Below are 24,183 nucleotides of genomic sequence, written 5' to 3'. Positions count from 1 at the left end.
ACTCATTTTTTTTCCAAGTGTTTTTCAAGGGTTTGCTTAAACTGTTTGAGAGTTTTTATTTAGTGGTGTTTGGTGAAATAATTTCCTTTAAATTTAAAATAACGGGAAAAAAGAAACAATCAAAAAGTAATGTTTCAAAGCTGTTTATTAATTCTTCGTACTGCACAAACTAGCCCCATCCTTTTGGCTACGAGCGGAGCCAGCTGGTAGATCAGACTTTTGCCATAGCCGGCAAAACAGCGAAAACTTCCTTCTTGAAAAGGAATGAGCGGAGAGCCTCTTCCTGCTCATGTTTCAACGAAAACTCCAAGTCTAATTCTTCTAAAACTGATTCCAAAGCGGAGTCAAACGCGCGCTGTTCACTAGCCGTAGCCATCTTTCCTGCTGTGCTTTCTCCAGTGTCGCGCAGCTTTGTCGTCACTCCTGCAAAAGCCCGCCCAAAGAATCCAAACAAAAACCTTGCGTTGTGATTGGCGGGCATGATTTGATGCCCGGGGTGTTTTTGTTTATATGGTGCGAGGCTAGACCCACTCGCTAGGCAAAAATATTTTTGGCCGCTAGGCGGGTGGGTCTAGTTTACTAGGCTACCAGACATGTGGAGAATACGGGAGATTGTTGTGACATGTAGTACACAACCAGTACTTGCCAGAAATTCCTGCAGCTCCTTCAGTGTTGCTGTAGGCCTCTTGGGAGCCTCTCTGACCAGTTTTCGTCTTGTCTTTGTATCAATTCTGGAGGGACGTCCAGTTCTCGGTAATGTCACTGTTGTCCCATATTTTCTCCACTTCTTGATGACTGTCTTCACTGTGCTCCATGGTATATCTAATGCCGTGGAAATGTTTTTGTACCCTTCTCCTGACTGATACCGTTCAACAATGAGATCCCTTTGATGCTTTGTAAGCTCTCTGTGAACCCTGGCTTTTGCTGGAGGATGCAACTGAGTAAATGTCTGAACTTTATTTGGGGTTAATCAGAGTCATTTTAATTGATGGCAGGTGTGAACCCAAAAAGACTGAATGCTGTAATTAAATCCAAAGGTGCTTCAACAAAGTATTAGTTTAAGGGTGTGCACACTTATGCAATCAGCTTATTGTATGTTTTTTTTTTTTTTTATGTTTTTCCCCCTAACAGGTTTGTTTGTTTTTCAATTGAATTGTACAGGTTATAGGTCACATTAAAGGTGGGAAAAGTTTTGAAATTATTTATGATGGTCTAATTATTTTTTTTACATCAGAAAAACCTATCATTTTAACTCGGTGTGTACACTTTTTATATCCACTGTAAGGACCAGCCTGGAAGATAGCTGAAGCCAGGTGTTTAGAGACTCAAAATCCAACCAAAAACAACTCCTCTCTTCATCCATTCATCATTCATAAAAAAAAACCCTCATAACTGGAAACACATAAAAATTAATAGTCTGATGTGCTCTTACCTATGCAATTCTTCCTTTAAGTATCGTGGCAAACGGTCCAAATGCTTCAAAGCTGACGGAGTACAGTCTAATGGTGTGGTGTCAGAAGATCTCAAAATATTTCATTTAGTGTTCCCAAATCTCCTGAACGTAGGTCCATCCATCCATCCATCCATCCATCCATTATCTGTAGCCGTTTATCCTGTACAGGGTCACAGGCAAGCTGGAGCCGATCCCAGCTGACTATGGGCGAGAGGTGGGGTACACCCTGGACAAGTTGCCAAATCATCACAGGGCTGACACATAGAGACAAACAACCATTCACACTCACATTCACACCTACGGTCAATTTAGAGTCACCAGTTAACCTAACCTGCATGTCTTTGGACTGTGGGGGAAACCGGAGCACCCGGAGGAAACCCATGCAAACATGGGGAGAACATGCAAACTCCACACAGAAAGGCCCCCGTTGGCCGCTGGGCTCGAACCCAGAACCTTCTTGCTGTGAGGCGACAGCGCTAACCACTACACCACCATGCCGTCCCCAAACGTAGGTATTGCTAAAAATTATAGACAATGTTTATGCAAACTCTTAAAGACACTTAACACACAAAATAATGAGCTGTACTTATTCTTTTAATTGAGCCAAGTTCAGATAACAGCATTTTAGGTAAAATCTTCTCTTTTTTATGAGCAATTTTTACTGGGCTGAAGAATTATTTTTTTAGAGTGAAAAATGACTCAAAGTCAAAGAGGTTGGAGAAAAGTTTAGACTTTTCATCTCATTCATCTCATTATCTCTAGCCGCTTTATCCTTCTACAGGGTCGCAGGCAAGCTGGAGCCTATCCCAGCTGACTACGGGCGAAAGGCGGGGTACACCCTGGACAAGTCGCCAGGTCATCACAGGGCTGACACATAGACACAGACAACCATTCACACTCACATTCACACCTACGGTCAATTTAGAGTCACCAGTTAACCTAACCTGCATGTCTTTGGACTGTGGAGGAAACCGGAGCACCCGGAGGAAACCCACGCGGACACGGGGAGAACATGCAAACTCCGCACAGAAAGGCCCTCGCCGGCCCCAGGGCTCCAACCCAGGACCTTCTTGCTGTGAGACGACAGCGCTAACCACTACACCACCACTACTTAGTTGTCAGTGAACAATCCTGGTGGAACCAGGTAAACGTCGTTCTCTAAGCCTGCTAACCTCAATTTTTGCAAATACCTCTCCCTCTGCTCGCCCTGTAAATGCCCTACGTCGCTGGATAGTGAAGGTGTTTTCTGCATCTCGCTCCTTTTTCTTTTATGTTTTTCGTTTGTCGCCTTCCTCGCATTCAAACTGATTCAAGCCGTGACGTCCAAAATGGCAGCATCACATGACTTGGTCACGTGGGTGAAAAACCTCAATACCTCAATGACTGACCTTCCTTGAATGGAGGTTTGGGTTTTTTTTCAGAGTGATAATGAGCCAGGAGTTAAACAGCCATGTAATGTCATCCGGATGTCAGAAGCACCCGAAAGTGTCTCTGGATCGCCCCGTCAGCTGGCATGCGTAACTCTAAACTAGCTGAATGGGATGGATAATGACATGCATCCCATGGCACCACAAACACTCCTTCACACTGCACGAGTCATGATAGGATTCTCGGTCACATTGCAAGGATTTCATTTCCATGTTTTTAGCTTTGAAAGTACAACAAATGTGGAGCAAACAGCATGAGCAATTCTTTCAGGAGTGGGTGTAAATGGGATGTAAATGGGATTTTTTTTTTTTTCAAATCTAATGTTCCATTAAAGCAAAAGCAAATAAGAAGAAAAGGGAAAAGAGACATTTCTCAGTATAACCTTACACAATGTGTAGTTGACTGCAGAATTGGCTTCATGCAGGCTGCAATATTTCAGATCAATGTAGAGCGGCGGCTACAAATATCAACACCTTAACGATCTTTTGGCCGTTGCAATAATTACTCAAACTTCCACTGGAAAAAAAAAAAAGAGTTGTTTCACCGATTACTTAGCGTATCAGATCACTTGATACCGTTCCACAATTACAGTGGTGCTTGAAAGTTTGTGAACCCTTTAGAATTTTCTATATTTCTGCATAAATATGACCTAAAACATCATCAGATTTTCACACAAGTCCTAAAAGTAGATAAAGAGAACCCAGTTAAACAAATGAGACAAAAATATTATACTTGGTCATTTATTTATTGAGGAAAATGATCCAGTATTACATATCTGTGAGAGGCAAAAGTATGTGAACCTCTAGGATTAGCAGTTAATTTGAAGGATGAAATTAGTGTCAGGTGTTTTCAATCAATGGGATGATAATCAGGTGTGAGTGGGGGCACCCTGTTTTATTTAAAGAACAGGGATCTATCAAAGTCTGATCTACACAACACATGTTTGTGGAAGTGTATCATGTCACGAACAAAGGAGATTTCTGAGGACCTCAGAAAAAGCGTTGTTGATGCTCATCAGGCTGGAAAAGGTTACAAAACCATCTCTAAAGAGTTTGGACTCCACCAATCCACAGTCAGACAGATTGTGTACAAATGGAGGAAATTCAAGACCATTGTTACCCTCCCCAGGAGTGGTCGACCAACAAAGATCACTCCAAGAGCAAGGCGTATAATAGTTGGCGAGGTCACAAAGGACCCCAGGGTAATTTCTAAGCAACTGAAGGCCTCTCTCACATTGGCTAATGTTAATGTTCATGAGTCCACCATCAGGAGAACACTGAACAACAATGGTGTGCATGGCAGGTTTGCAAGGAGAAAGCCACTGCTCTCCAAAAAGAACATTGCTGCTCGTCTGCAGTTCGCTAAAGATCACGTGGACAAGCCAGAAGGCGATTGGAAACATTTTTGTGGACGGATGAGACCAAAATAAAACTTTTTGGTTTAAATGAGAAGCGTTATGTTTGGAGAAAGGAAAACAGTGCATTCCAGCATAAGCACCTTATCCCATCTGTGAAACATGGTGGTGGCGGTATCATGGTTTGGGCCTGTTTTGCTGCATCTGGGCCAGGACGGCTTGCCATCATTGATGAAACAATGAATTCTGAATTATACCACCGAATTCTAAAGGAAAATGTCAGGACATCTGTTCATGAACTGAATCTCAAGAGAAGGTGGGTCATGCAGCAAGACAACGACCCTAAGCACACAAGTCGTTCTACCAAAGAATGGTTAAAGAAGAAGAAAGTTAATGTTTTGGAATGGCCAAGTCAAAGTCCTGACCTTAATCTAATCAAAATGTTGTGGAAGGATCTGAAGCAAACAGTTCACGTGAGGAAACCCACCAACATCCCAGAGTTGAAGCTGTTCTGTACGGAGGAACGGGCTAAAATTCCTCCAAGCCGGTGTGCAGGACTGATCAACAGTTACTGGAAACGTTTAGTTGCAGTTATTGCTGCACAAGGGGGTCACACCAGATACTGAAAGCACAGGTTCACATACTTTTGCCACTCACAGATATGAAATATTGGATCATTTTCCTCAATAAATAAATGACCAAGTATAATATTTTTGCCTCATTTGTTTAACTGGGTTCTCTTTATCTACTTTTAGGACTTGTGTGAAAATCTGATGTTGTTTTAGGTCATATTTATGCAGAAATGTAGAAAATTCTAAAGGGTTCACAAACTTTCAAGCACCACTGTATCAACACCTTTGTCCACAGTTATTGACACCATTCTACAATTATCGACATCCAGATGATTACCTATTAAAAATAATCGGTATGTGGTATTAAGTTAACAAAACATAGTTTTTATTTAAAATTTGTTTTGCATCGACTTATATTTAGTACAAAATATCTTTTATATAAATATATCGATGTCGATGCTTATGTTAACGAGAAAGTAATTCTAATGTTTGTAAATAAATGAACTGATAATGTTTAACCTGCATCAGAAAATCTTTTTGTTCCACTTTCTTAGATCACATTTTGTTAATCATTCATTGTTGTTTGTATTAATTTCTAGTTTTGTAGTTTACCAATAAATATCAACAGGGAATTGACATTATAACCACGTGAAAATCCAAGTCAAAGGTCGCATGTCATTCCTCAAACCAAAATATAAACTGTCTACTGATATTGTAATATGTGGTAGATATCTCATCTCATCTCATTATCTCTAGCCGCTTTATCCTTCTACAGGGTCGCAGGCAAGCTGGAGCCTATCCCAGCTGACTACGGGCGAAAGGCGGGGTACACCCTGGACAAGTCGCCAGGTCATCACAGGGCTGACACATAGACACAGACAACCATTCACACTCACATTCACACCTACGCTCAATTTAGAGTCACCAGTTAACCTAACCTGCATGTCTTTGGACTGTGGGGGAAACCGGAGCACCCGGAGGAAACGCACGCAGAAACAGGGAGAACATGCAAACTCCACACAGAAAGGCCCTCACCGGCCACGGGGCTCGAACCCGGACCTTCTTGCTGTGAGGCGACAGCGCTAACCACTACACCACCGTGCCGCCCCCCATTCTGTTATGAATCAGAAAAAAATATATAAATCACAGCACTTTTATTTTTTTAAAGTACTTCACTGTAAAACCCGATAAGGTCACTGAGCTCAAAAATTTTATTGAAACTGATTACGTAAAAATTTTTGAGGTAAGTAACAAATTTTTTAAGGTAAGATTTCTTAAAAATTACACTATAGTTACACTTGATTGTAATTTTTAAGAAATCTTACCTTAAAAAATTTAAGTTACTTACCTCAAAAATTTTTACGTAATCGGTTTCAGTAAATTTTTGAGCTCAGTGACCTTATCGGGTTTTGCAGTGTTCATCTACTTCAACAACGTTACACAAAGATCGATCCATAACAGTTGTAAATGTCCCTTAATTCCACAGCGTGTCGATAATGGTGGACACCAGTGAAAGTGATCACTATTATCGACACCTCACGCACGTGACTTCTCAAACACGCGTTTAGATACAAAACAGCGACTGTCAAATGAAAGAGTAAGAAACAAAGTAGGTTTCGACAAGAAGATCATGAAATATCGGTGAATTTGATCAGTAAAAACATGTCCATGACCTTTCCACCATGCTCACCTGCGATGATAACATCTGGGTTTTCCTCAAATTACTGATTGTGCTGAAGAAAATTCCATCTCAGGTAACGAGCTGTGTCATCAATCGACAAGATCAAAGGGCGAGGCGGGGCTTCCGGTTGATTAATTAACCAATAATAACTGTTGTAACTGAAACTCACCTTTGTAGAATTGTTTTTTATTGGTACGGTAAATCTGAAAAGGTGTCGATAATTATGGACTGTCGATAATTGTAGCCGCCACTCTAATATATTTAGCCTGATTTCTTTTTTTTTAATCTGCCTGCATGTATTTTATCATCTGCCTTGCTTCTACTCCCCCGACTATTCAGGGGCGACGAGTAAATGTGTTATTTTATTCAACTAGTCGATGCAGTCGCTCTCCCCAGAATGACTGGTATGTGTTATCAGTGTATCGAAAAACAGACAACTTTCTTTACCCTGTACTTTTCTTTCAAACTATCTCTCAGAATCACGAGTTTGTCGATGAGAATACATACGAGACAAGTTGCATGGAGGTGTCCATGGTGAAGCCGTCCACCTCGCGCTCGTCCTCCCTGTCCTCCTCTCCTCACGGCCTGACCTGTTGTTCACGCCGCAGCAAGCGCAAGAGCTTCAACGTACCCAACTCCAACATGGCTGCCGGCCGCCGGGGCAGCGTGCAGGAGCTCAGCACCATCCAGATCAGAGAGAGGCCGCTCAGCAACAGGTAACACAAGCTGAAAGTACACAGGCATACAACAGTGTGTAACTTGCTCATTATGGTAACCAACATGATCAGCATGCCAGTTGTGACCTTTACACAGTACAGCGTCGGATACATGAAGTTGAAGAGGTCAGAAATGCAGAAGGCTGTTCCGTCTCTCAGAGACAGAGGATTTGGAGCGTTTAGAATATGATACTGAGCTTCCCTGCTGCTTAAACACAGGTCACGCTGGTCAAAATAATACACCATCTTTGCCAGCTAGTAAGTTCATTTCCAGCATCCTACCGGTAATTACTGGACTCTCTTTATCAATAAATGTTTGAGGGTTTTCGAATTTCCTTACTGTTGTGTAAAAGCACTCACAAGCTGGTGAACATGATCCATCAGTCTGATCAGCTCAGGCTGTGTTTTGGCAACTGGTTAGAACAAGCTGTATTTTTCATCAGGGATGCCCAGTGTGTGTGTGTGTGTAGTCAGGGTCAAACTAGTTCACATCGAGTACGCTTTCACTTCCAGAGTTGATGATGAAACTTAAAGGAGAACTCATCTCATTATCTCTAGCCGCTTTATCCTTCTACAGGGTCGCAGGCAAGCTGGAGCCTATCCCAGCTGACTACGGGCGAAAGGCGGGGTACACCCTGGACAAGTCGCCAGGTCATCACAGGGCTGACACATAGACACAGACAACCATTCGCACTCACATTCACACCTACAGTCAATTTAGAGTCACCAGTTAACCTAACCTGCATGTCTTTGGACTGTGGGGGAAACCGGAGCACCCGGAGGAAACCCACGCGGACACGGGGAGAACATGCAAACTCCACACAGAAAGGCCCTCGCCGGCCCCGGGGCTCGAACCCAGGACCTTCTTGCTGTGAGGCGACAGCGCTAACCACTACACCACCGTGCCGCCTAAAGGAGAACTAAAGGCAATTTTTTTATTATCAAAATTCTATTTATCTCATTTTATTAAATATCGGAATGCATTTTTGAAAGCTATTTTGTCACTGCTATAGCAAGTTATGAGTGTTTAAAATATGCTCTGTAATATATCAGTCCATATGTCAAAGCAACGGCCGTAAGCAAGATTCATTGAGACCTGTGCGAGACATCATAGGACGGAAGTAAAACGTACAGCGTAAATCAAAGTGACCGACCCTGTGTCCGAAATCACTCACTCGTTCACTACTCCCTATGTGGGGAATTGCTATGTAGAGGACAGTATAGTGAGCTCATTGGTAAAATGAAAAAAAAAAACGCTTTCGGACACTAGTCCGTCACGCTGAGCGATTTCGGACACTGGGCAACATCTGCCAACGTTGTCAAAAGACACACGCGCCCTCTTTCGAATGCTGATGTAATCAAGCCGGAAGTTTTGTTTGTTTTGATAGCAATCAGGAAAGTTTGAAAAAAAGTAGGCAGTAATCGTCATTTAAACTCGTTTTTGTGCAATATTTCGTTTGGAAAACAGTTTTCAAAATGGCGGCACTGACACCTGGCTGACACTTGACGTTTCAAAGTCTCGCACAAGTCTCGTGAAGATCGCGCGGATAAGCGACGCCTGCCATGGACCATCTCCTCTCATCTCATTATCTCTAGCCGCTTTATCCTTCTACAGGGTCGCAGGCAAGCTGGAGCCTATCCCAGCTGACTACGGGCGAAAGGCGGGGTACACCCTGGACAAGTCGCCAGGTCATCACAGGGCTGACACATAGACACAGACAACCATTCACACTCACATTCACACCTACGGTCAATTTAGAGTCACCAGTTAACCTAACCTGCATGTCTTTGGACTGTGGGGGAAACCGGAGCACCCGGAGGAAACCCACGCGGACACGGGGAGAACATGCAAACTCCGCATAGAAAGGCCCGCATCGGCCACGGGGCTCGAACCCGGACCTTCTTGCTGTGAGGCGACAGCGCTAACCACTACATCACCGTGCCGCCCCTGCCATGGACCAAACGACTAAATTCAATATGGCTAAAAACCGAATAGGCCGATAAGTATAATATTTAATTGCCAATACGAGTCACGATATAAGGTTACTAAAACCGAAAACGTAATTGAATAACACGTTAATTAAGAAATAAAGCAAGTTTAAAAATGACTTCAGTTCCCCTTTAACAGTTCCCTTGATTCTTTTTTTTTTTTGGAGAACTGAGCACTGACTGAATCAGGAAGACTCTAAAGAACAATCATCAGAAACATTAACGCTACATTTACATGACTGAAAAGCCCATTTCGTGCCTCATTGCAACCATGGTGCTAGTTGTATGACACACATTATAGTTGTACTAACATTCTGACAGCTTGCATTAGCTGATATTTTAACACAAATAAAGAATGCTACTCACCTCAAATCAACTTATTTTTTCATCATTAATCAACTTTTCTTTTTCATAAGTTATGTTTGGATTAGTAACAGCTAGTTAGCAAGCGTTATTAGCAAACGTTAGCATAGGTGTGGATGGAAGGGCTACGACATGAAAATAAGTATATTAGTTAGCTTATCCATCCATTACCTGTAATCGCTTATCTTGTGCAGGGTCGCGGGCAAGCTGGAGCCTATCCCAGCTGATTATGAGCGAGAGGCGGGGTACACCCTGGACAAGTCGCCAGATCATCGCAGGGCTGACACATAGAGACAAACAACCATTCACACTCATATTCATACAGTGGTGCTTGAAAGTTTGTGAACCCTTTAGAATTTTCTGTATTTCTGCATAAATGTGACCTAAAACATCATCAGATTTTCACACAAGTCCTAAAAGTAGATAAAGAGAACTCAGTTAAACAAATGAAACAAAAATATTATACTTGGTCATTTATTTATTGAGGAAAATGATCCAATATTACATATCTGTGAGTGGCAAAAGTATGTGAACCTCTAGGATTAGCAGTTAATTTGAAGGTGAAATTAGAGTCAGGTATTTTCAATTAATGGGATGACAATCAGGTGTGAGTGGGTTTTATTTAAAGAACAGGGATCTATCAAAGTCTGATCTTCACAACACATGTTTGTTGAAGTGTATCATGGCACGAACAAAGGAGATTTCTGAGGACTTCAGAAAGAGCGTTGTTGATGCTCATCAGGCTGGAAACGGTTACAAAACCATCTCTAAAGAGTTTGGACTCCACCAATCCACAGTCAGACGGATTGTGTACAAATGGAGGAAATTCAAGACCATTGTTACCCTCCCCAGGAGTGGTCGACCAACAAAGATCACTCCAAGAACAAGGCGTGTAATAGTCGGCGAGGTCACAAAGGACCCCAGGGTAACTTCTAAGCAACTGAAGGCCTCTCTCACATTGGCTAATGTTAATGTTCATGAATCCATCATCAGGAGAACACTGAACAACAATGGTGTGCATGGCAGGGTTGCAAGGAGAAAGCCAATGCTCTCCAAAAAGAACATTGCTGCTCATCTGCAGTTTCCTAAAGATCATGTGGACAAGCCAGAAGTCTATTAGAAAAATATTTTGTGGACGGATGAGACCAAAATAGAACTTTTTGCTTTAAATGAGAAGCATTATGTTTGGAGAAAGGAAAACACTGCATTCCAGCATAAGAGCCTTATCCCATCTGTGAAACATGGTGGTGGTAGTATCATGGTTTGGGCCTGTTTTGCAGCATCTGGGCCAGGATGGCTTGCCATCATTGATGGAACAATGAATTCTGAATTATACCAGCGAATTCTAAAAGAAAATGTCAGGACATCTGTCCATGAACTGAATCTCAAGAGAAGGTGGGTCATGCAGCAAGACAATGACCCTAAGCACACAAGTTGTTCTACCAAAGAATGGTTAAAGAAGAATAAAATAAATGTTTTGGAATGGCCAAGTCAAAGTCCTGACCTTAATCCAATCGAAATGTTGTGGAAGGACCTGAAGCGAGCAGTTCATGTGAGGAAACCCACCAACATCCCAGAGTTGAAGCTGTTCTGTATGGAGGAATGGGCTAAAATTCCCCCAAGCCGGTGTGCAGGACTGATCAACAGTTACCGGAAATGTTTAGTTGCAGTTATTGCTGCACAAGGGGGTCACACCAGATAATGAAAGCAAAGGTTCACATACTTTTGCCACTCACTGATATGTAATATTGGATCATTTTCCTCCATAAATAAATGACAAAGTATCCTATTTTTGTCTCATTTGTTTAACTGGGGTCTCTTTATCTACTTTTAGGACTTGTGTGAAAATCTGATGTTGTTTTAGGTCATATTTATGCAGAAATATAGAAAATTCTAAAGGGTTCACAAACTTTCAAGCACCACTGTACCTACGGTCAATTTAGGCCCTGTCCACACGGCAACGGATTCAGGTGAATCTGATAAAATTGTTTATCGTTTCGGCCTGGCGTCCACACGGCACCGGCGTTTTGGGTGCCCCAAAACGATATTTTTTGAGAACAGGTTCCAGAGTGGAAAAATCTGGCAACGGCGTCGTTGCGAAGTCGTCTGGATGAGTAGAATGGATTTGTTTACGATGACGTCACAACCACATGACTAGAACAAGCAGCACTCTCGCTGTTTTGTATGAACCACTGCATTGCATTCACTTTTGTATACAGCTTTTCTTTTAAATAAACAAGTAACTGAACCATTTCTTGAATTTCTTTTTTTTATTGGATAAGACTGCTTTTCAAAATGTTCACACACAATATAAAAAGTTATATAAATTATATAAAAATGCTTTTCAAAATGTTCACACACAATAAGAAAATTAAGTTATATAAAACTATGCACACTAATAAAACTAATTTGTACACACAGAAGGCACGATTTCCTCGCGTAGTCGCAGCCATCTTCTTCTTGTTGTTGTGTGTTTGTTCCTGACAGTGCTTCACACCGGGTAGAAGAAGGGGTTTATGCGCATGCGTCCTACTTCTTCTATTGTTCTGGTGTCTCCGATGGGACCGTCTTACAGCGCACGTAGAGGTGTGGCATGTGTATTGCATCGTTTTCAGCAAGCATTGCGTTGCCATATGTACCTGATATTTTACTGATCCGTTGCCCATGTGGACGCGATATTTTTTTTAATAAAATCTCGTTGCCGTGTGGATGTAGCCTTAGAGCCACCACTTAGCCTAACCTGCATGTCTTTAGACTGTGGAGGAAACCCACGCAGACAACATGCAAACTCCACACAGAAAGGCCTTCGTCAGCCACGGGGCTCGAACCCAGGACCTTCTTGTTGTGAGGCACCAGTGCTAACCACTACACCACCGTGCCGCCTAAAGGGATCCTCCAGCGGAATCATTCTCAAACTCATATGAAGTAAAAATAGTCAAAGATTTCAAAAATCAAACATTCATTATTGGAGACCAAATGATGTTTGAGAAAAATGGATTTTCTTTAAAATGCCAGATGGGCTTCCTGCGGTAGTGACGTATACGATGACGTCAGGTAGCAGTCGCTTGGAGCAACTCGGCTGTTTATATTCTCTGTTTACGTCGTAGTTTTGCTACTTTGACAGGTATTTTTACTGGATTTATCTGTTTTTAAATAAGTACGCCTCATTGTGTAGCATATAAATGCCATGATGATGCTAAAAAGAAAGCACAAGCTGGAACTAGACTGCATTTCCACAGAGAAAATGCCAAGTGTGCTTGATCAGCTGTAGCAGAGGGTTACCGACAGAAACTGGTTCAGACATGAGACCTTGCGCTGCAAAATCTTTATTTCACATCATCTACAGAAAGTGTGTGTGGCCAAGTGTGTGTAGTGTGTCCTTGTGTTTGAAAAGAATATACTGTATGTGCACCTGGTTGATGTCAGACCTGCGCACTTTGGTGTGCGCACCAGAAGGAGTCTTGGGTGCGATCTGGACTGCACGCGCATGCCGAGCGGACTCTCAGATGCACGCCGTTAACAAGACACACCTGCATAGGATTAAGACATATCAGTGTGCCTATACAAAGACTGTGTCAACACACACTCCGTGCGAAGTATTGCATTATGTTTGTACACATAACCAAGCCTTATTTTCCTGTATCGAGTCTCCCAGGGGCGGCATGGTGGTGTACTTGTTAGCACTGTCGCCTCACAGCAAGAAGGTTCTGGGTTCAAGCCCACTGGCCAACTGGGACCTTTCTGTGTGGAGTTTGCATGTTCTCCCCATGTCTGCGTGGGTTTCCTCCGAGTGCTCCGGTTTCCCCTACATTCCAAAGACATGCAGGTTAGGCTAATCGGTGGCTCTAAATTGACCGTAGGTGTGAATGTGAGTGTGAATGGTTGTCTGTGTCTATGTGTCAGCCCTGTGATGACCTGGCGACTTGTCCAGGGTGTACCCTGCCTCACGCCCATAGTCAGCTGGGATAGGCTCCAGTTTGCCCGCGACCCTGCACAGGATAAGCAGTTACAGATAATGGATGGAGTCTCCCGGGTTCCTGATCTCTGATTTCCTGTTTCCTCATTTTTGATTCTGCCTCTTCCTGTGATAGTCTGATTGTGCCTCACCCGACCCTGTTGCTCGTTATACGTTTTTGATCTCTGCTCGCCATTTTGGATTGTTTGCCTGTGTTTACTTCTATTAATAAAACTACTATCTTCTGCACTTACATCCATCTCCAACTCTTCCCTGGCAGATGATCCCATCACTGTACTATGACATGAAAGGGCGCATCACTGCTCTGTTGAAAAATATGACGTCAGGTAGCGGTCGCTTGGAGCAACTCAGCTGTTTATATTGTCTGTTTACAAAAATGCTAGTTTTACAAGCATTTTTGATGAATTTATCCATCCGTCCATCCATTATCTGTAGCTGCTTGTCCTGTCCTACAGGGTCGCAGGCAAGCTGGAGCTGATCCCAGCTGACTATGGGCGAGAGGCGGGGTACACCCTGGACAAGTCGCCAGGTCATCACAGAGCTGACACAGAGACACAGACAACCATTCACACTGCCGAATTTATCAGTTTTAAAATAAGTACAGTGGTGCTTGAAAGTTTGTGAACCCTTTAGAATTTTCTATATTTCTGCATAAATATGACCTAAAACATCATCAAATTTTCACACAAGTCCTAAAAGTAGATAAAGAGAACCCAGTTAAACAAATGAGACAAAAATATTATACTTGGTCATTTATTTATTGAGGAAAATGATCCAATATTACATATCTGTGAGTGGGAAAAGTATGTGAACCTTTGCTTTCAATATCTGGTGTGCCCCCTTGTGCAGCAATAACTGCAACTAAACATTTCCGGTAACTGTTGATCAGTCCTGCACACTGGCTTGGAAGAATTTTAGCCCATTCCTCCGTACAGAACAGCTTCAACTCTGGGATGTTGGTGGGTTTCCTCACATGAACTGCTCGCTTCAGGTCCTTCGACAACATTTCAATTGGATTAAGGTCAGGACTTTGACTTGGCCATTCCAAAACATTAACTTTATTCATCTTTAACCATTCTTTGGTAGAACGAATTGTGTGCTTAGGGTCGTTGTCTTGCTGCATGACCCACCTTCTTTTGAAATTCAGTTCATGGACAGATGTCCTGACATTTTCCTTTAGAATTCGCTGGTATATTTCAGAATTCATTGCTCCATCAATAATGGCAAGCCGTCCTGGCCCAGATGCAGCAAAACAGGCCCAAAACACAATACTACCACCACCATGTTTCACAGATGGGATAAGGTTCTTATGCTGGAATGCAGTGTTTTCCTTTCTCCAAACATAACGCTTTTCATTTAAACCAAAAAGTTCTATTTTGGTCTCATCCATCCACAAAACATTTTTCCAATAGCCTTCTGGCTTGTCCATGTGATCTTTAGCAAACTGTAGACAAGCAGCAAGTTTTTTGGAGAGCAGTGGCTTTCTCCTTACAACCCTGCCATGCACACCATTGTTGTTCAGTGTTCTCCTGATGGTGGACTCATGAACATTAACATTAGCCAATGTGAGAGAGGCCTTCAGTTGCTTAGAAGTTACCCTGGGGTCCTTTGTGACCTTGCCGACTGTTACACCCTTGCTCTTGGAGTGATCTTTGTTGGTCGACCACTCCTGGGGAGGGTAACAATGGTCTTGAATTTCCTCCATTTGTACACAATCTGTCTGACTGTGGATTGGTGGAGTCCAAACTCTTTAGAGATGGTTTTGTAACCTTTTCCAGCCTGATGAGCATCAACAACGCTTTTTCTGAGGTCCTCAGAAATCTCCTTTGTTTGTCCCATGATACACTTCCACAAACGTGTTGTGAAGATCAGACTTTGATAGATCCCTGTTCTTTAAATAAAACAGGGTGCCCACTCACACCTGATTGTCATCCCATTGATTGAAAACACCTGACTCTAATTTCACCTTCAAATTAACTGCTAATCCTAGAGGTTCACATACTTTTGCCACTCACAGATATGTAATATTGGATCATTTTTCCTCAATAAATAAATGACCAAGTATAATATTTTTGTCTCATTTGTTTAACTGGGTTCTCTTTATCTACTTTTAGGACTTGTGTGAAAATCTGATGATGTTTTGGGTCATATTTATGCAGAAATATAGAAAATTCTAAAGGGTTCACAAACTTTCAAGCACCACTGTATGCCTCAGTTTCTAGCATATAAATACCACAATTTATCATACAAATATGGAGTCTTGGGTCCACTATAACGATCTAAACACAGTGTAACACATATTAAACTTTTAGCAACACCAGCGGAAGTCCATAGAGTAAAATACGCTGGGACACTTTGGGGTGTTAACAGTAACTCCATTGTTGATTATTTTCCTGTAACAGCACATCCCATTGTGTTTCTTCTCGCTGAAGTGAAGTGAAGGGTTTTTGCATTGGAAATAAGACCATGGATCAGCCAATGAACGTCTGACTCATGCACTTTTGGTTGGGCACAATGTTAGATTATGGTGATTGTCACACTGCCATATGCTAGCGATGCTAAACAGTGTATCAGTATTGTGTCTTGTGAAAGGAGTGCGTGGTATTTAGGAGTGTGTGGTATTTAAGAGTGGGAGCAGTGTTTCCATATTGACTCATGCTGCTGGAATCCAGGACAGCTCCAGCTGCGGCACCCACTAACTCGCCTGTGTGGTCCAACCGACAGCTGGGAGAATATATCTCTCTCTCTCTCTCTCTCTCTCTGCTTCTGCCTTTTGCATCTGTCTTCTCTCACTTCTATCTAACAGCTCAATTCAGATCAATTCTGGGATGCTTTAATGGCATGACTCACTATCACGTCTTCCAACAGCACATTACATGTGTGATCTGATGATCATTAAATTATTATTATTATTATTATTATTATTATTATTATTATGAACATAAAGCGATTACAGTTGCTTGTTTTGCTTGATGTGCTAACCTTTCCACAAAAATATAAAACTAAAGTGAACAGAAACAGAAAAAGATACAGAAACCGGGCACTTTTATTCTCATCAGAACGCCAGATTCTATGAATATGCAAATTTTATTTGCATTCTGACTCCTTATAGGCTCTTATATTTTATGATGCAATAACCCTAACAAGAGCTCTGTCTTTCTGTCTGTGTCCCTGTGCAGCCGCTCCAGTCTGAATGCTAAATTCGAGGAGACGATGCCGTTGAACTCGGAGCAACAGCCCTACATCACGGCAGCGGTCATCAGCGTGCCGACTCCGCCCATCACCACGCCAGAGGGCAGAGATTCGGCCAGTTCGCCTGACTTCTTGCAGAGCAACATTGTCCGCGTATCAGCTCTATAGACCTACATTAAGACCAATCAGCTTGGTGTTTATTTTTTCCCCTCTTTCATTCAGCGAGCAGATGCTGGAGGAGGATGGGATTGGAGAGAGACTGAGAGAGAAAGAGAGAGAGAGAGAGAGAGAGAGAGAGTGAGAGCACCTTCTGGTGGATAGGAGGAGCCACTGCAGAGACTAAGGCTACGATCAGAACCCTTTATTTCAGCCCTTCTTCTTTGCGCTTGGACATAAGAGCCGTCTGGGCCCATAATGCCAAGCACCAGGGCTTACCCACAGAAAGGGACCATAAATTACGACCATAATTTCCATGCTTGTTACAGTTTTTGGAGTATTGTGTGTCTTTACATTTGTCGTCTTAAATTTGGTAGTGGACAGAATGATTTGAAGCGGAGTATGCAACAGAAATTCAATGCATATTTGGGTATATTTTCGGGCGTTCTTTAGGTATCGGGTGTCTTTCTGGGGTCCTAGTTTTACTTGAGGCTATTTACCGTGCTTTTAGAAAGATCTACTAGAACAGAGTTCCTTTTGATATTTGACACTACAAAAAAAAAATCGAGGTTTTTAAGGTTGTGTGTGATTTTGTGTGTGGGTGCATTTAAGGCTAACCTTTTTTGCATGTTCTGCATTTGTGAGTCTGTGTCTTTTCAAGTTTGGCATGAGCAATAAGCCCCCTCCCCATCCCCATCCCACTCCCCCACCCTGCGGGTGTGTGTATATTTTATTTAACACTTTGCTTCCTTTTTGCTCATTTTTAAAGATCTACTAAAACTCAATTCTGTGCACATGCAAACTGAAAATGACTCTTCAGTCTTTTCCCCTTACTGTAATAATTTAGTCGTCTCTTGAGACCTGGGCTAAAAGGGTTTAATGGATCAGCGATCATGCATTTAAAAAAAAAAAAAAGTAGGGAGCAGCATTGTGGCTCATACCGTACAATATAAGAATCACTGAACAGTAAAATGCTTCTTTGAAGCCATATTCCCTCATCCCTTTTGTCGGAAATTTTTATTTTATTCTTACCATCATGTTCTGAATGTTCCATGGATATTTTTTTCCCTTTTCAGTGTCCCAAGACTGTGCATGACATTTTAAAGAATATGGGATATGGACCAAGAAGGCCACCATACCCCAGTGTGTATTTATTTTGGAGAGTTTGTCTTTCCGTTCCTTTCAGTGTACATCTGAATGAGCCATCTGAGCAGCAAATTCCACCTCCATTTGAATTAATTAGCAATTAAACAAGACTTAGCCATAACACAAGCCCTGGATTAAAAAAAAAAAAAATAAAACATGTTGTGACAAATCCTTGCCCAATAATAGGACAACGTCCTACGTCGTGGGCTTCTCACCAGGTTATTTTATCAGTGCTATAATCATAGCACTCCCACATGCTGTCGAATATCAAAGGGAAAGTATGAATAAAGGCTCCTCTGAGTCACAGAGCTGTATTAGTCATATCTCCACACGCTGTCTCTGTCGCCAATTAGCAAGGAATTTGCATAGAATATAAGCAGATTGTTTTATTCTTGCACTTTTCACTAATGCCAGAGTGTTTCCTTGTGCAGAGACAAGTCATTAAAAATAGCCTAAACTGTAAAAACACACATCAGCATCAGCGCTCACTTTCATTATTGCTTAACCATGTGACTTATGCAACAAGATTCTTTTTGTAAAGATACACTTTGTATTAAAGGGGATAACAACTGGGGGGGGATAGAATCACAAAAGTACATATTTTTAAAAATGAGATGGTGTCAATTATAAATAATAAATGTTATTTCAGTTGTATAAAAGATCATTTAAAAAAGAAAAAAGAAAAAAAAAAAAGACGACCATGAGAGACTTGCTAGTGCACCTGTGTTGTAAATTTGTTCTTTGGTGTAGTAAATATATATTTATCTGAGTTCTTTGTTTTATTGTCTTTTTCCCAGAAGGCCCGCGTCCTTGAGTTACAGGATGATGGACTGTATACCTGTATCTTTTGGTTTTTTTTTTCCTTTTCAATTTGGAAGTGGAGGACAACTGCGGTGCATGTGGTCAAGGAAGATGTGATCATGGAGATAGCCATGGTGTTCATTTCAGACTCCAGGAAGTTTTTTTTTATTACTGAGGAGACATTCACGTCCTGGTTGTGAAATAACACGAATCAACAGAAATTTCCCAAATGATGATGGCTTTGAATTCAGTTATATTTGTTCCCGCTTGTGTTATAGACAATATAATATATTAAAAAGCTATAAAAAAAAATACAATGCAATTGTTTAGTCCGGTGCAGTGTCTATGAATAAATAGAAATAAATCATTGTTCCAGTAAAAGACAGAAAATAAATGGCTGTCTTGTGTTGTTTTTGTCTTTCACATACTGTATTGGTATAGAATCTCTATCCATTCATCCATCTATCTCTACCTGGGTGTTGGACCATTCTCAGCATAGCAAGTCTAATGTTTATGTTTAATGATAAGGAGCTTATTGCCTAAGTAGGTAATCGGTTTCGTGATTACCATAACGGCAAAATATTGATCCGAATCCAAATTAGGGTCAGCAGGATATGACCACATTTTATGACTGAATTACTACTTTGTAGAGCTTCTTCAGACATCAAATTGATTTATCTTGAATAAATCTTCACAGGTCGCTGCCTGTTTTTGCCCGTTTCTGAGAGTTAAATTTAACATTCCAGTCAAAATGCCACCATTTCAAATACATCTGTCATGTTTCACATCGGTGGTGTAGTGGTTAGCGCTGTCGCCTCACAGCAAGAAGGTCCTGGGTTCGAGCCCTGTGGCCGGTGAGGGCCTTTCTGTGCGGAGTTTGCATGTTCTCCCCGTGTCCGCGTGGGTTTCCTCTGGGTGCTCCGGTTTCCTCCACAGTCCAAAGACATGCAGGTTAGGTTAACTGGTGACTCTAAATTGACCGTAGGTGTGAATGTGAGTGTGAATGGTTGTCTGTGTCTATGTGTCAGCCCTGTGATGACCTGGCGACTTGTCCAGGGTGTACCCCGCCTTTCGCCCGTAGTCAGCTGGGATAGGCTCCAGCTTGCCTGCGACCCTGTAGAAGGAGAAAGCGGCTAGAGATAATGAATGAATGTTTCACATCGTTATTTTCAGCACAGACTGGCTGATGGCAATCGCAAATGTGTTGATGAGCAACCCAACTTGTGACTGGCGTAGGGACTAAATAAGAAAATGTATGAACAAAAATCAAACACCAATTCAAGCTAGACTGCCTTTCAGATTTTCCAAGTGTAGGCCATAAAAAGAATTTTCCCCGACACCCAATTATTTTTGTTTAGTGGAGCGAAAGCTACTGAATTCGAATCACAGACTTCCAATTTTATTCGTTTTTTTTTAATAGAACAATCAATGAATTTAAAGCCACGTGGCCCTAAATTCTCCACTATTTTTTCCTGCTTCACCATGACCCAATTCAAGATACTGCATCACGCATCATGTGATGAGCCTTCCCTGTTCACACAAGGCATTGTGGGATACAAATTTGAAACAGGAGAGAAAAATGTGTCAGATAACGGAATCCAGGGACACATGTCGGCCCGGGGGCATTTTGAGTTATTGACAGATTCAGGAAGTACAGTTTCTAAGCTTTCCAATGATGTCTTCCATGTGGAGATCGGACAATATTTGAAGAATGTGTGGCCTTTTGAAAATGTATACCTCTTAAAACAGGAAAGGGAGAAAATCGCCCTCAAAGTTTTCCATCTCAGCTACTCTGGGTGCAGGGCGGGCACATAATGCTGCTCATCTGCATGACATTAAGGAAAGCCCTACCCCCTACTAGCTAGCACGATGCTACTTTCATGTAAACAAAGATCACCACGTCAATTTTCCTTCCATGCAAAGTATGCCCAACACAATTATGAAGTACAAAAATAAGTCCTAAAGTATACTTTAACGTTTTGTGGTTGAAAAATTACTCACACCGTAAGAAAGAAAGAGAGCACGATGATAACACAACTAACACAACGCTAGTTTCATGTAACCAAACCACAACACTCTCTGTTACATGCAAAAATAACAAATTACTCACACCGTAAGAAAGAAAGATAGCACGATGATAACACAACTAACACAATGCTAGTTTCATGTAACCAAACCACAACACACTCTGTTACATGCAAAAATAACCACACAGCCTTAGATTAATAAACTCACCCCATCAGAAAGAGAAACATCGCCTTGCACACATCAATGCCTCCGATGGAATATGTAGTCCTAGAACACTTCCTTTTGGTTGCGTTTTTTTTGCTAGAAATGGTTATCTCCGATGTAACTACCGTGCGTCTGTCTGCTTCGCGGTGTTTCAGCTCCTCTGCGCTCTGTTTAGCTTGCTCATTCCATAGTGAAATTACATGCCTGTATGCAGCTTAAGTAGCCACGAGCTCAGCTCGTATCATACAGCTGATTGGCGAAAAAAAAAAGACTTAAATTGTCACGTGAATGGCTCATATGGTAATTTACCCACACCCCCCAGCAGGCTACAGTCCTGACAAAAACGAGACAATTTGCAACAAAAAATGTATGCTTTTCCAACAAAACAATCTATTATCTGAAATACTGATTGCATTCTTCAAGATCTCAACTTGCACATGATGGAAAAAAACGAAAATCACAAATTTCGAAAAAAAAAAATGCTTCTTTTGCAATTATCTCGGATTCGTTTCGGCCGACATGCGTCCCTGGATTCGGTGAGGTGTCACAAATAGAGGATGTGAGTGCGCAAATGAAACGTGAAAGACCGACTACAGTAATGGAAAGATGTTATGTTGCGAAGGAAAGGAAACCCAGGACCAAACTAATAAATATAGGCAGTCAGCGGGCACCTCGGTGTGATCAGTTGTTCGTTTGGCGACAGAATGATGGAACTGTCGGTGCACGGTCAAAGGTAAACCTGTAGATGGCAGTAATGCAATACTGTGGATGCCAGCTGCTGTAAAACCCAAAAGAAGAAGAAGAAGAAGCAGGTAAACCTGCGCATACGCACACGGACTTCCTCTGTCTGAGCGATTTCATGCATATTATTTGCTCGGGAATCCCCTCAAATTAAATAACTTCCCAGCCACAGAATGGCCTGATATTTTGTGAGATATTACAGAAATAAACATATGTCACAATAACCAAATTTCAGATGGAACTAAATTTCACCGATTTTATGAAATCGAAAGGCCGGCTAGCTTTAAATCAAATTACAAAAGTTTTGCATGGAGCTGGTTTATAATTTAAACAAAATAACAATGCACACAGAACAATTCAAAAGTTTGGAAAGTCCTAACAATGTTTTATTTTTCTTTATTTTTTATTAATTAAAAGACAATTCATGTTTTAAAGTAATGATGTATGTCGTTTCTCTTTACTTAGTTGAGCGGTTCTTGACATAATATATATGGATTACTACAGTTGTGGATGGAATAGGGCTATTTACTGTATTTTTATCATTTACTATTTACTGTTTGATCTCAAATGCATTAAGAAGGCATGAAATTGCACTAATTAACTTTTGACAAGGCACACCTATTAATTGAAAAGCGTTCCAGGTGATTAACTCATGAAGCTGGTTAAGATAACGCCAATAGTGTCAAGTCAAGTCAGTTTATTTGTGTAGTGCTTTTAACAACAGACATTGTCGCAAAGCAGCTTTACAGAAAATTAAAGACTTTAAACATGAGCTAATTTTATCCCTAATCTATCCACAATGAGCAAGCCTGTGGTGACGGTGACAAGGAAAAACTCCCTCAGACGACACAAGGAAGAAACCTTGAGAGGAGCCAGACTCAAAAGGGAACCCATCCTCATCTGGGTGATAACAGATAGCATGATTATAAGTAACTTGCTTCTATAACTGTGTCCTAGATACAGTAGTCACAAAGTATAACTGTGTAACCGGGAAATTCATTATAGTTTTAACATGAAGTCTATTTTGTTGAAATTATCAACTGTTCATTGATGGAGACTTGAGTGCAAAACTGGTCACGACAACTGCAGTCCTAAAGTTATTATGGTGATTTTAATCGTAAACCATTGTAGCAAAACTGTAAGTGTCCAGAGCCATCTTCTAAGTGCGTCTTTTGACTGTCCATATGGGGCCGTCCTCCACAGGAGTGATGTGATGAGACTCCAGCCAGACGTAGGGCATCCTACGTGTCGTGTGCAAAGTGTCATCAAGGTAAACAGTGGCTAATTTGACGAATCTAAAATATGAAACATTTTCGTTTTTTGCCACATAATTCCATATATGTTCCAGATGTTATTTCATAGTTTTGATGTCTTCAGTATTGTTCTGCATTGTAGAAAATAGTCAAGAGAAGAAGCCAAGCCAAGAAGCCTTTAAGCCTAGGTCACAACCGGACGTACGATTTTTTGGCCGTGCGATTTTTGGCGTTTCCCAAATCGCTGCGTTCTTTTTGTTCGTGGAGAAAGACGCACGTTGGCCGTAAGTTTGTCTTGCAACCTGAAAAAAACTTAAGCGCCCGTAGAGTTTGTTTGACATGACAAAGAACCTCTGCAGCCAGTCTGCGGCCAGTCTACGGCTCGAAAATCAGCACGTCACACGCGCGCCCTCCGTGCGTTTCTTGCATTTTTTGCACGTAGACCGGCCGTAGGAGCACGTACGGCCGGTTGTGACCGAGGTATTATTTGTCACACGTACACTCAAGCACAGACTTAAGCACACAGTGAAATTTAACCTCTGCATTTACCCCATCTGAAGCAGTGAACACACACAAGTGAACAATGAGCACACACACATACCCAGAGCAGTGGGCAGCTATGCTAAAGTGCCTGGGGATCAGTTGTGGGTTAGGTGCCCTTGCTCGAGGACACTTCAGCCCAACCTCAGGCCATGGCTGCCCCATGTTAACCTTTGGACTGTGGGGGAAACCGGAGCACTCAGAGGAAACCCACGCAGACACGGGAGAACATGCAAACTCCATGCAGAAAGGCCTCCGTTGGCTGCTGGGCTCAAACCCAGAACCTTCTTGCTGTGAGACGACAGTGCTAATCACTACACCACCGTGTGAGTGAATTTGCAATCATGATGTGTATTTTTCCTATTAAGCTACACATCTCACGTCTGTAACCTGTAAAGCAAAAGGAGAGTACAAGGTTACCTGTTTTCATGTTCCACTGTCAGGTTCAATAACTGTAATTGTGTGAATTTAGTACTTGTGTATTAAACTATCTGTAGGATACACATGCACTTTTCTGACTATTTCTTCACTCTGACATTATAACACAATATAAATGACATGCTATTTTCTGAACAACGATTGCTTATTAT

At 41.7% G+C, this 24,183-nt stretch overlaps 1 protein-coding gene across 1 annotated transcript in view; it reads left to right on the top strand.

The window, feature by feature from the left end:
* kcnd2 (potassium voltage-gated channel, Shal-related subfamily, member 2) overlaps window positions 1–16,892 on the top strand; it is a 501,482-nt gene extending 484,590 nt beyond the window's left edge. The window contains exons 6-7 of the mRNA XM_060903688.1: window positions 6,966–7,204; window positions 16,712–16,892. Of these exons, the coding sequence (XP_060759671.1) occupies window positions 6,966–7,204; window positions 16,712–16,892 (420 nt within the window). The remainder of the gene's footprint in view (window positions 1–6,965; window positions 7,205–16,711) is intronic.
* The last annotated feature ends 7,291 nt before the right edge of the window (window positions 16,893–24,183 follow it).

This window comes from Neoarius graeffei, chromosome 21 (assembly GCF_027579695.1).
Source record: "Neoarius graeffei isolate fNeoGra1 chromosome 21, fNeoGra1.pri, whole genome shotgun sequence".
NCBI classification, from domain to species: Eukaryota; Metazoa; Chordata; class Actinopteri; order Siluriformes; family Ariidae; genus Neoarius; species Neoarius graeffei.
The sequence above is the reverse complement of the archived record's forward strand: the minus strand, read 5'-3'. Positions and strand labels throughout refer to the sequence as shown.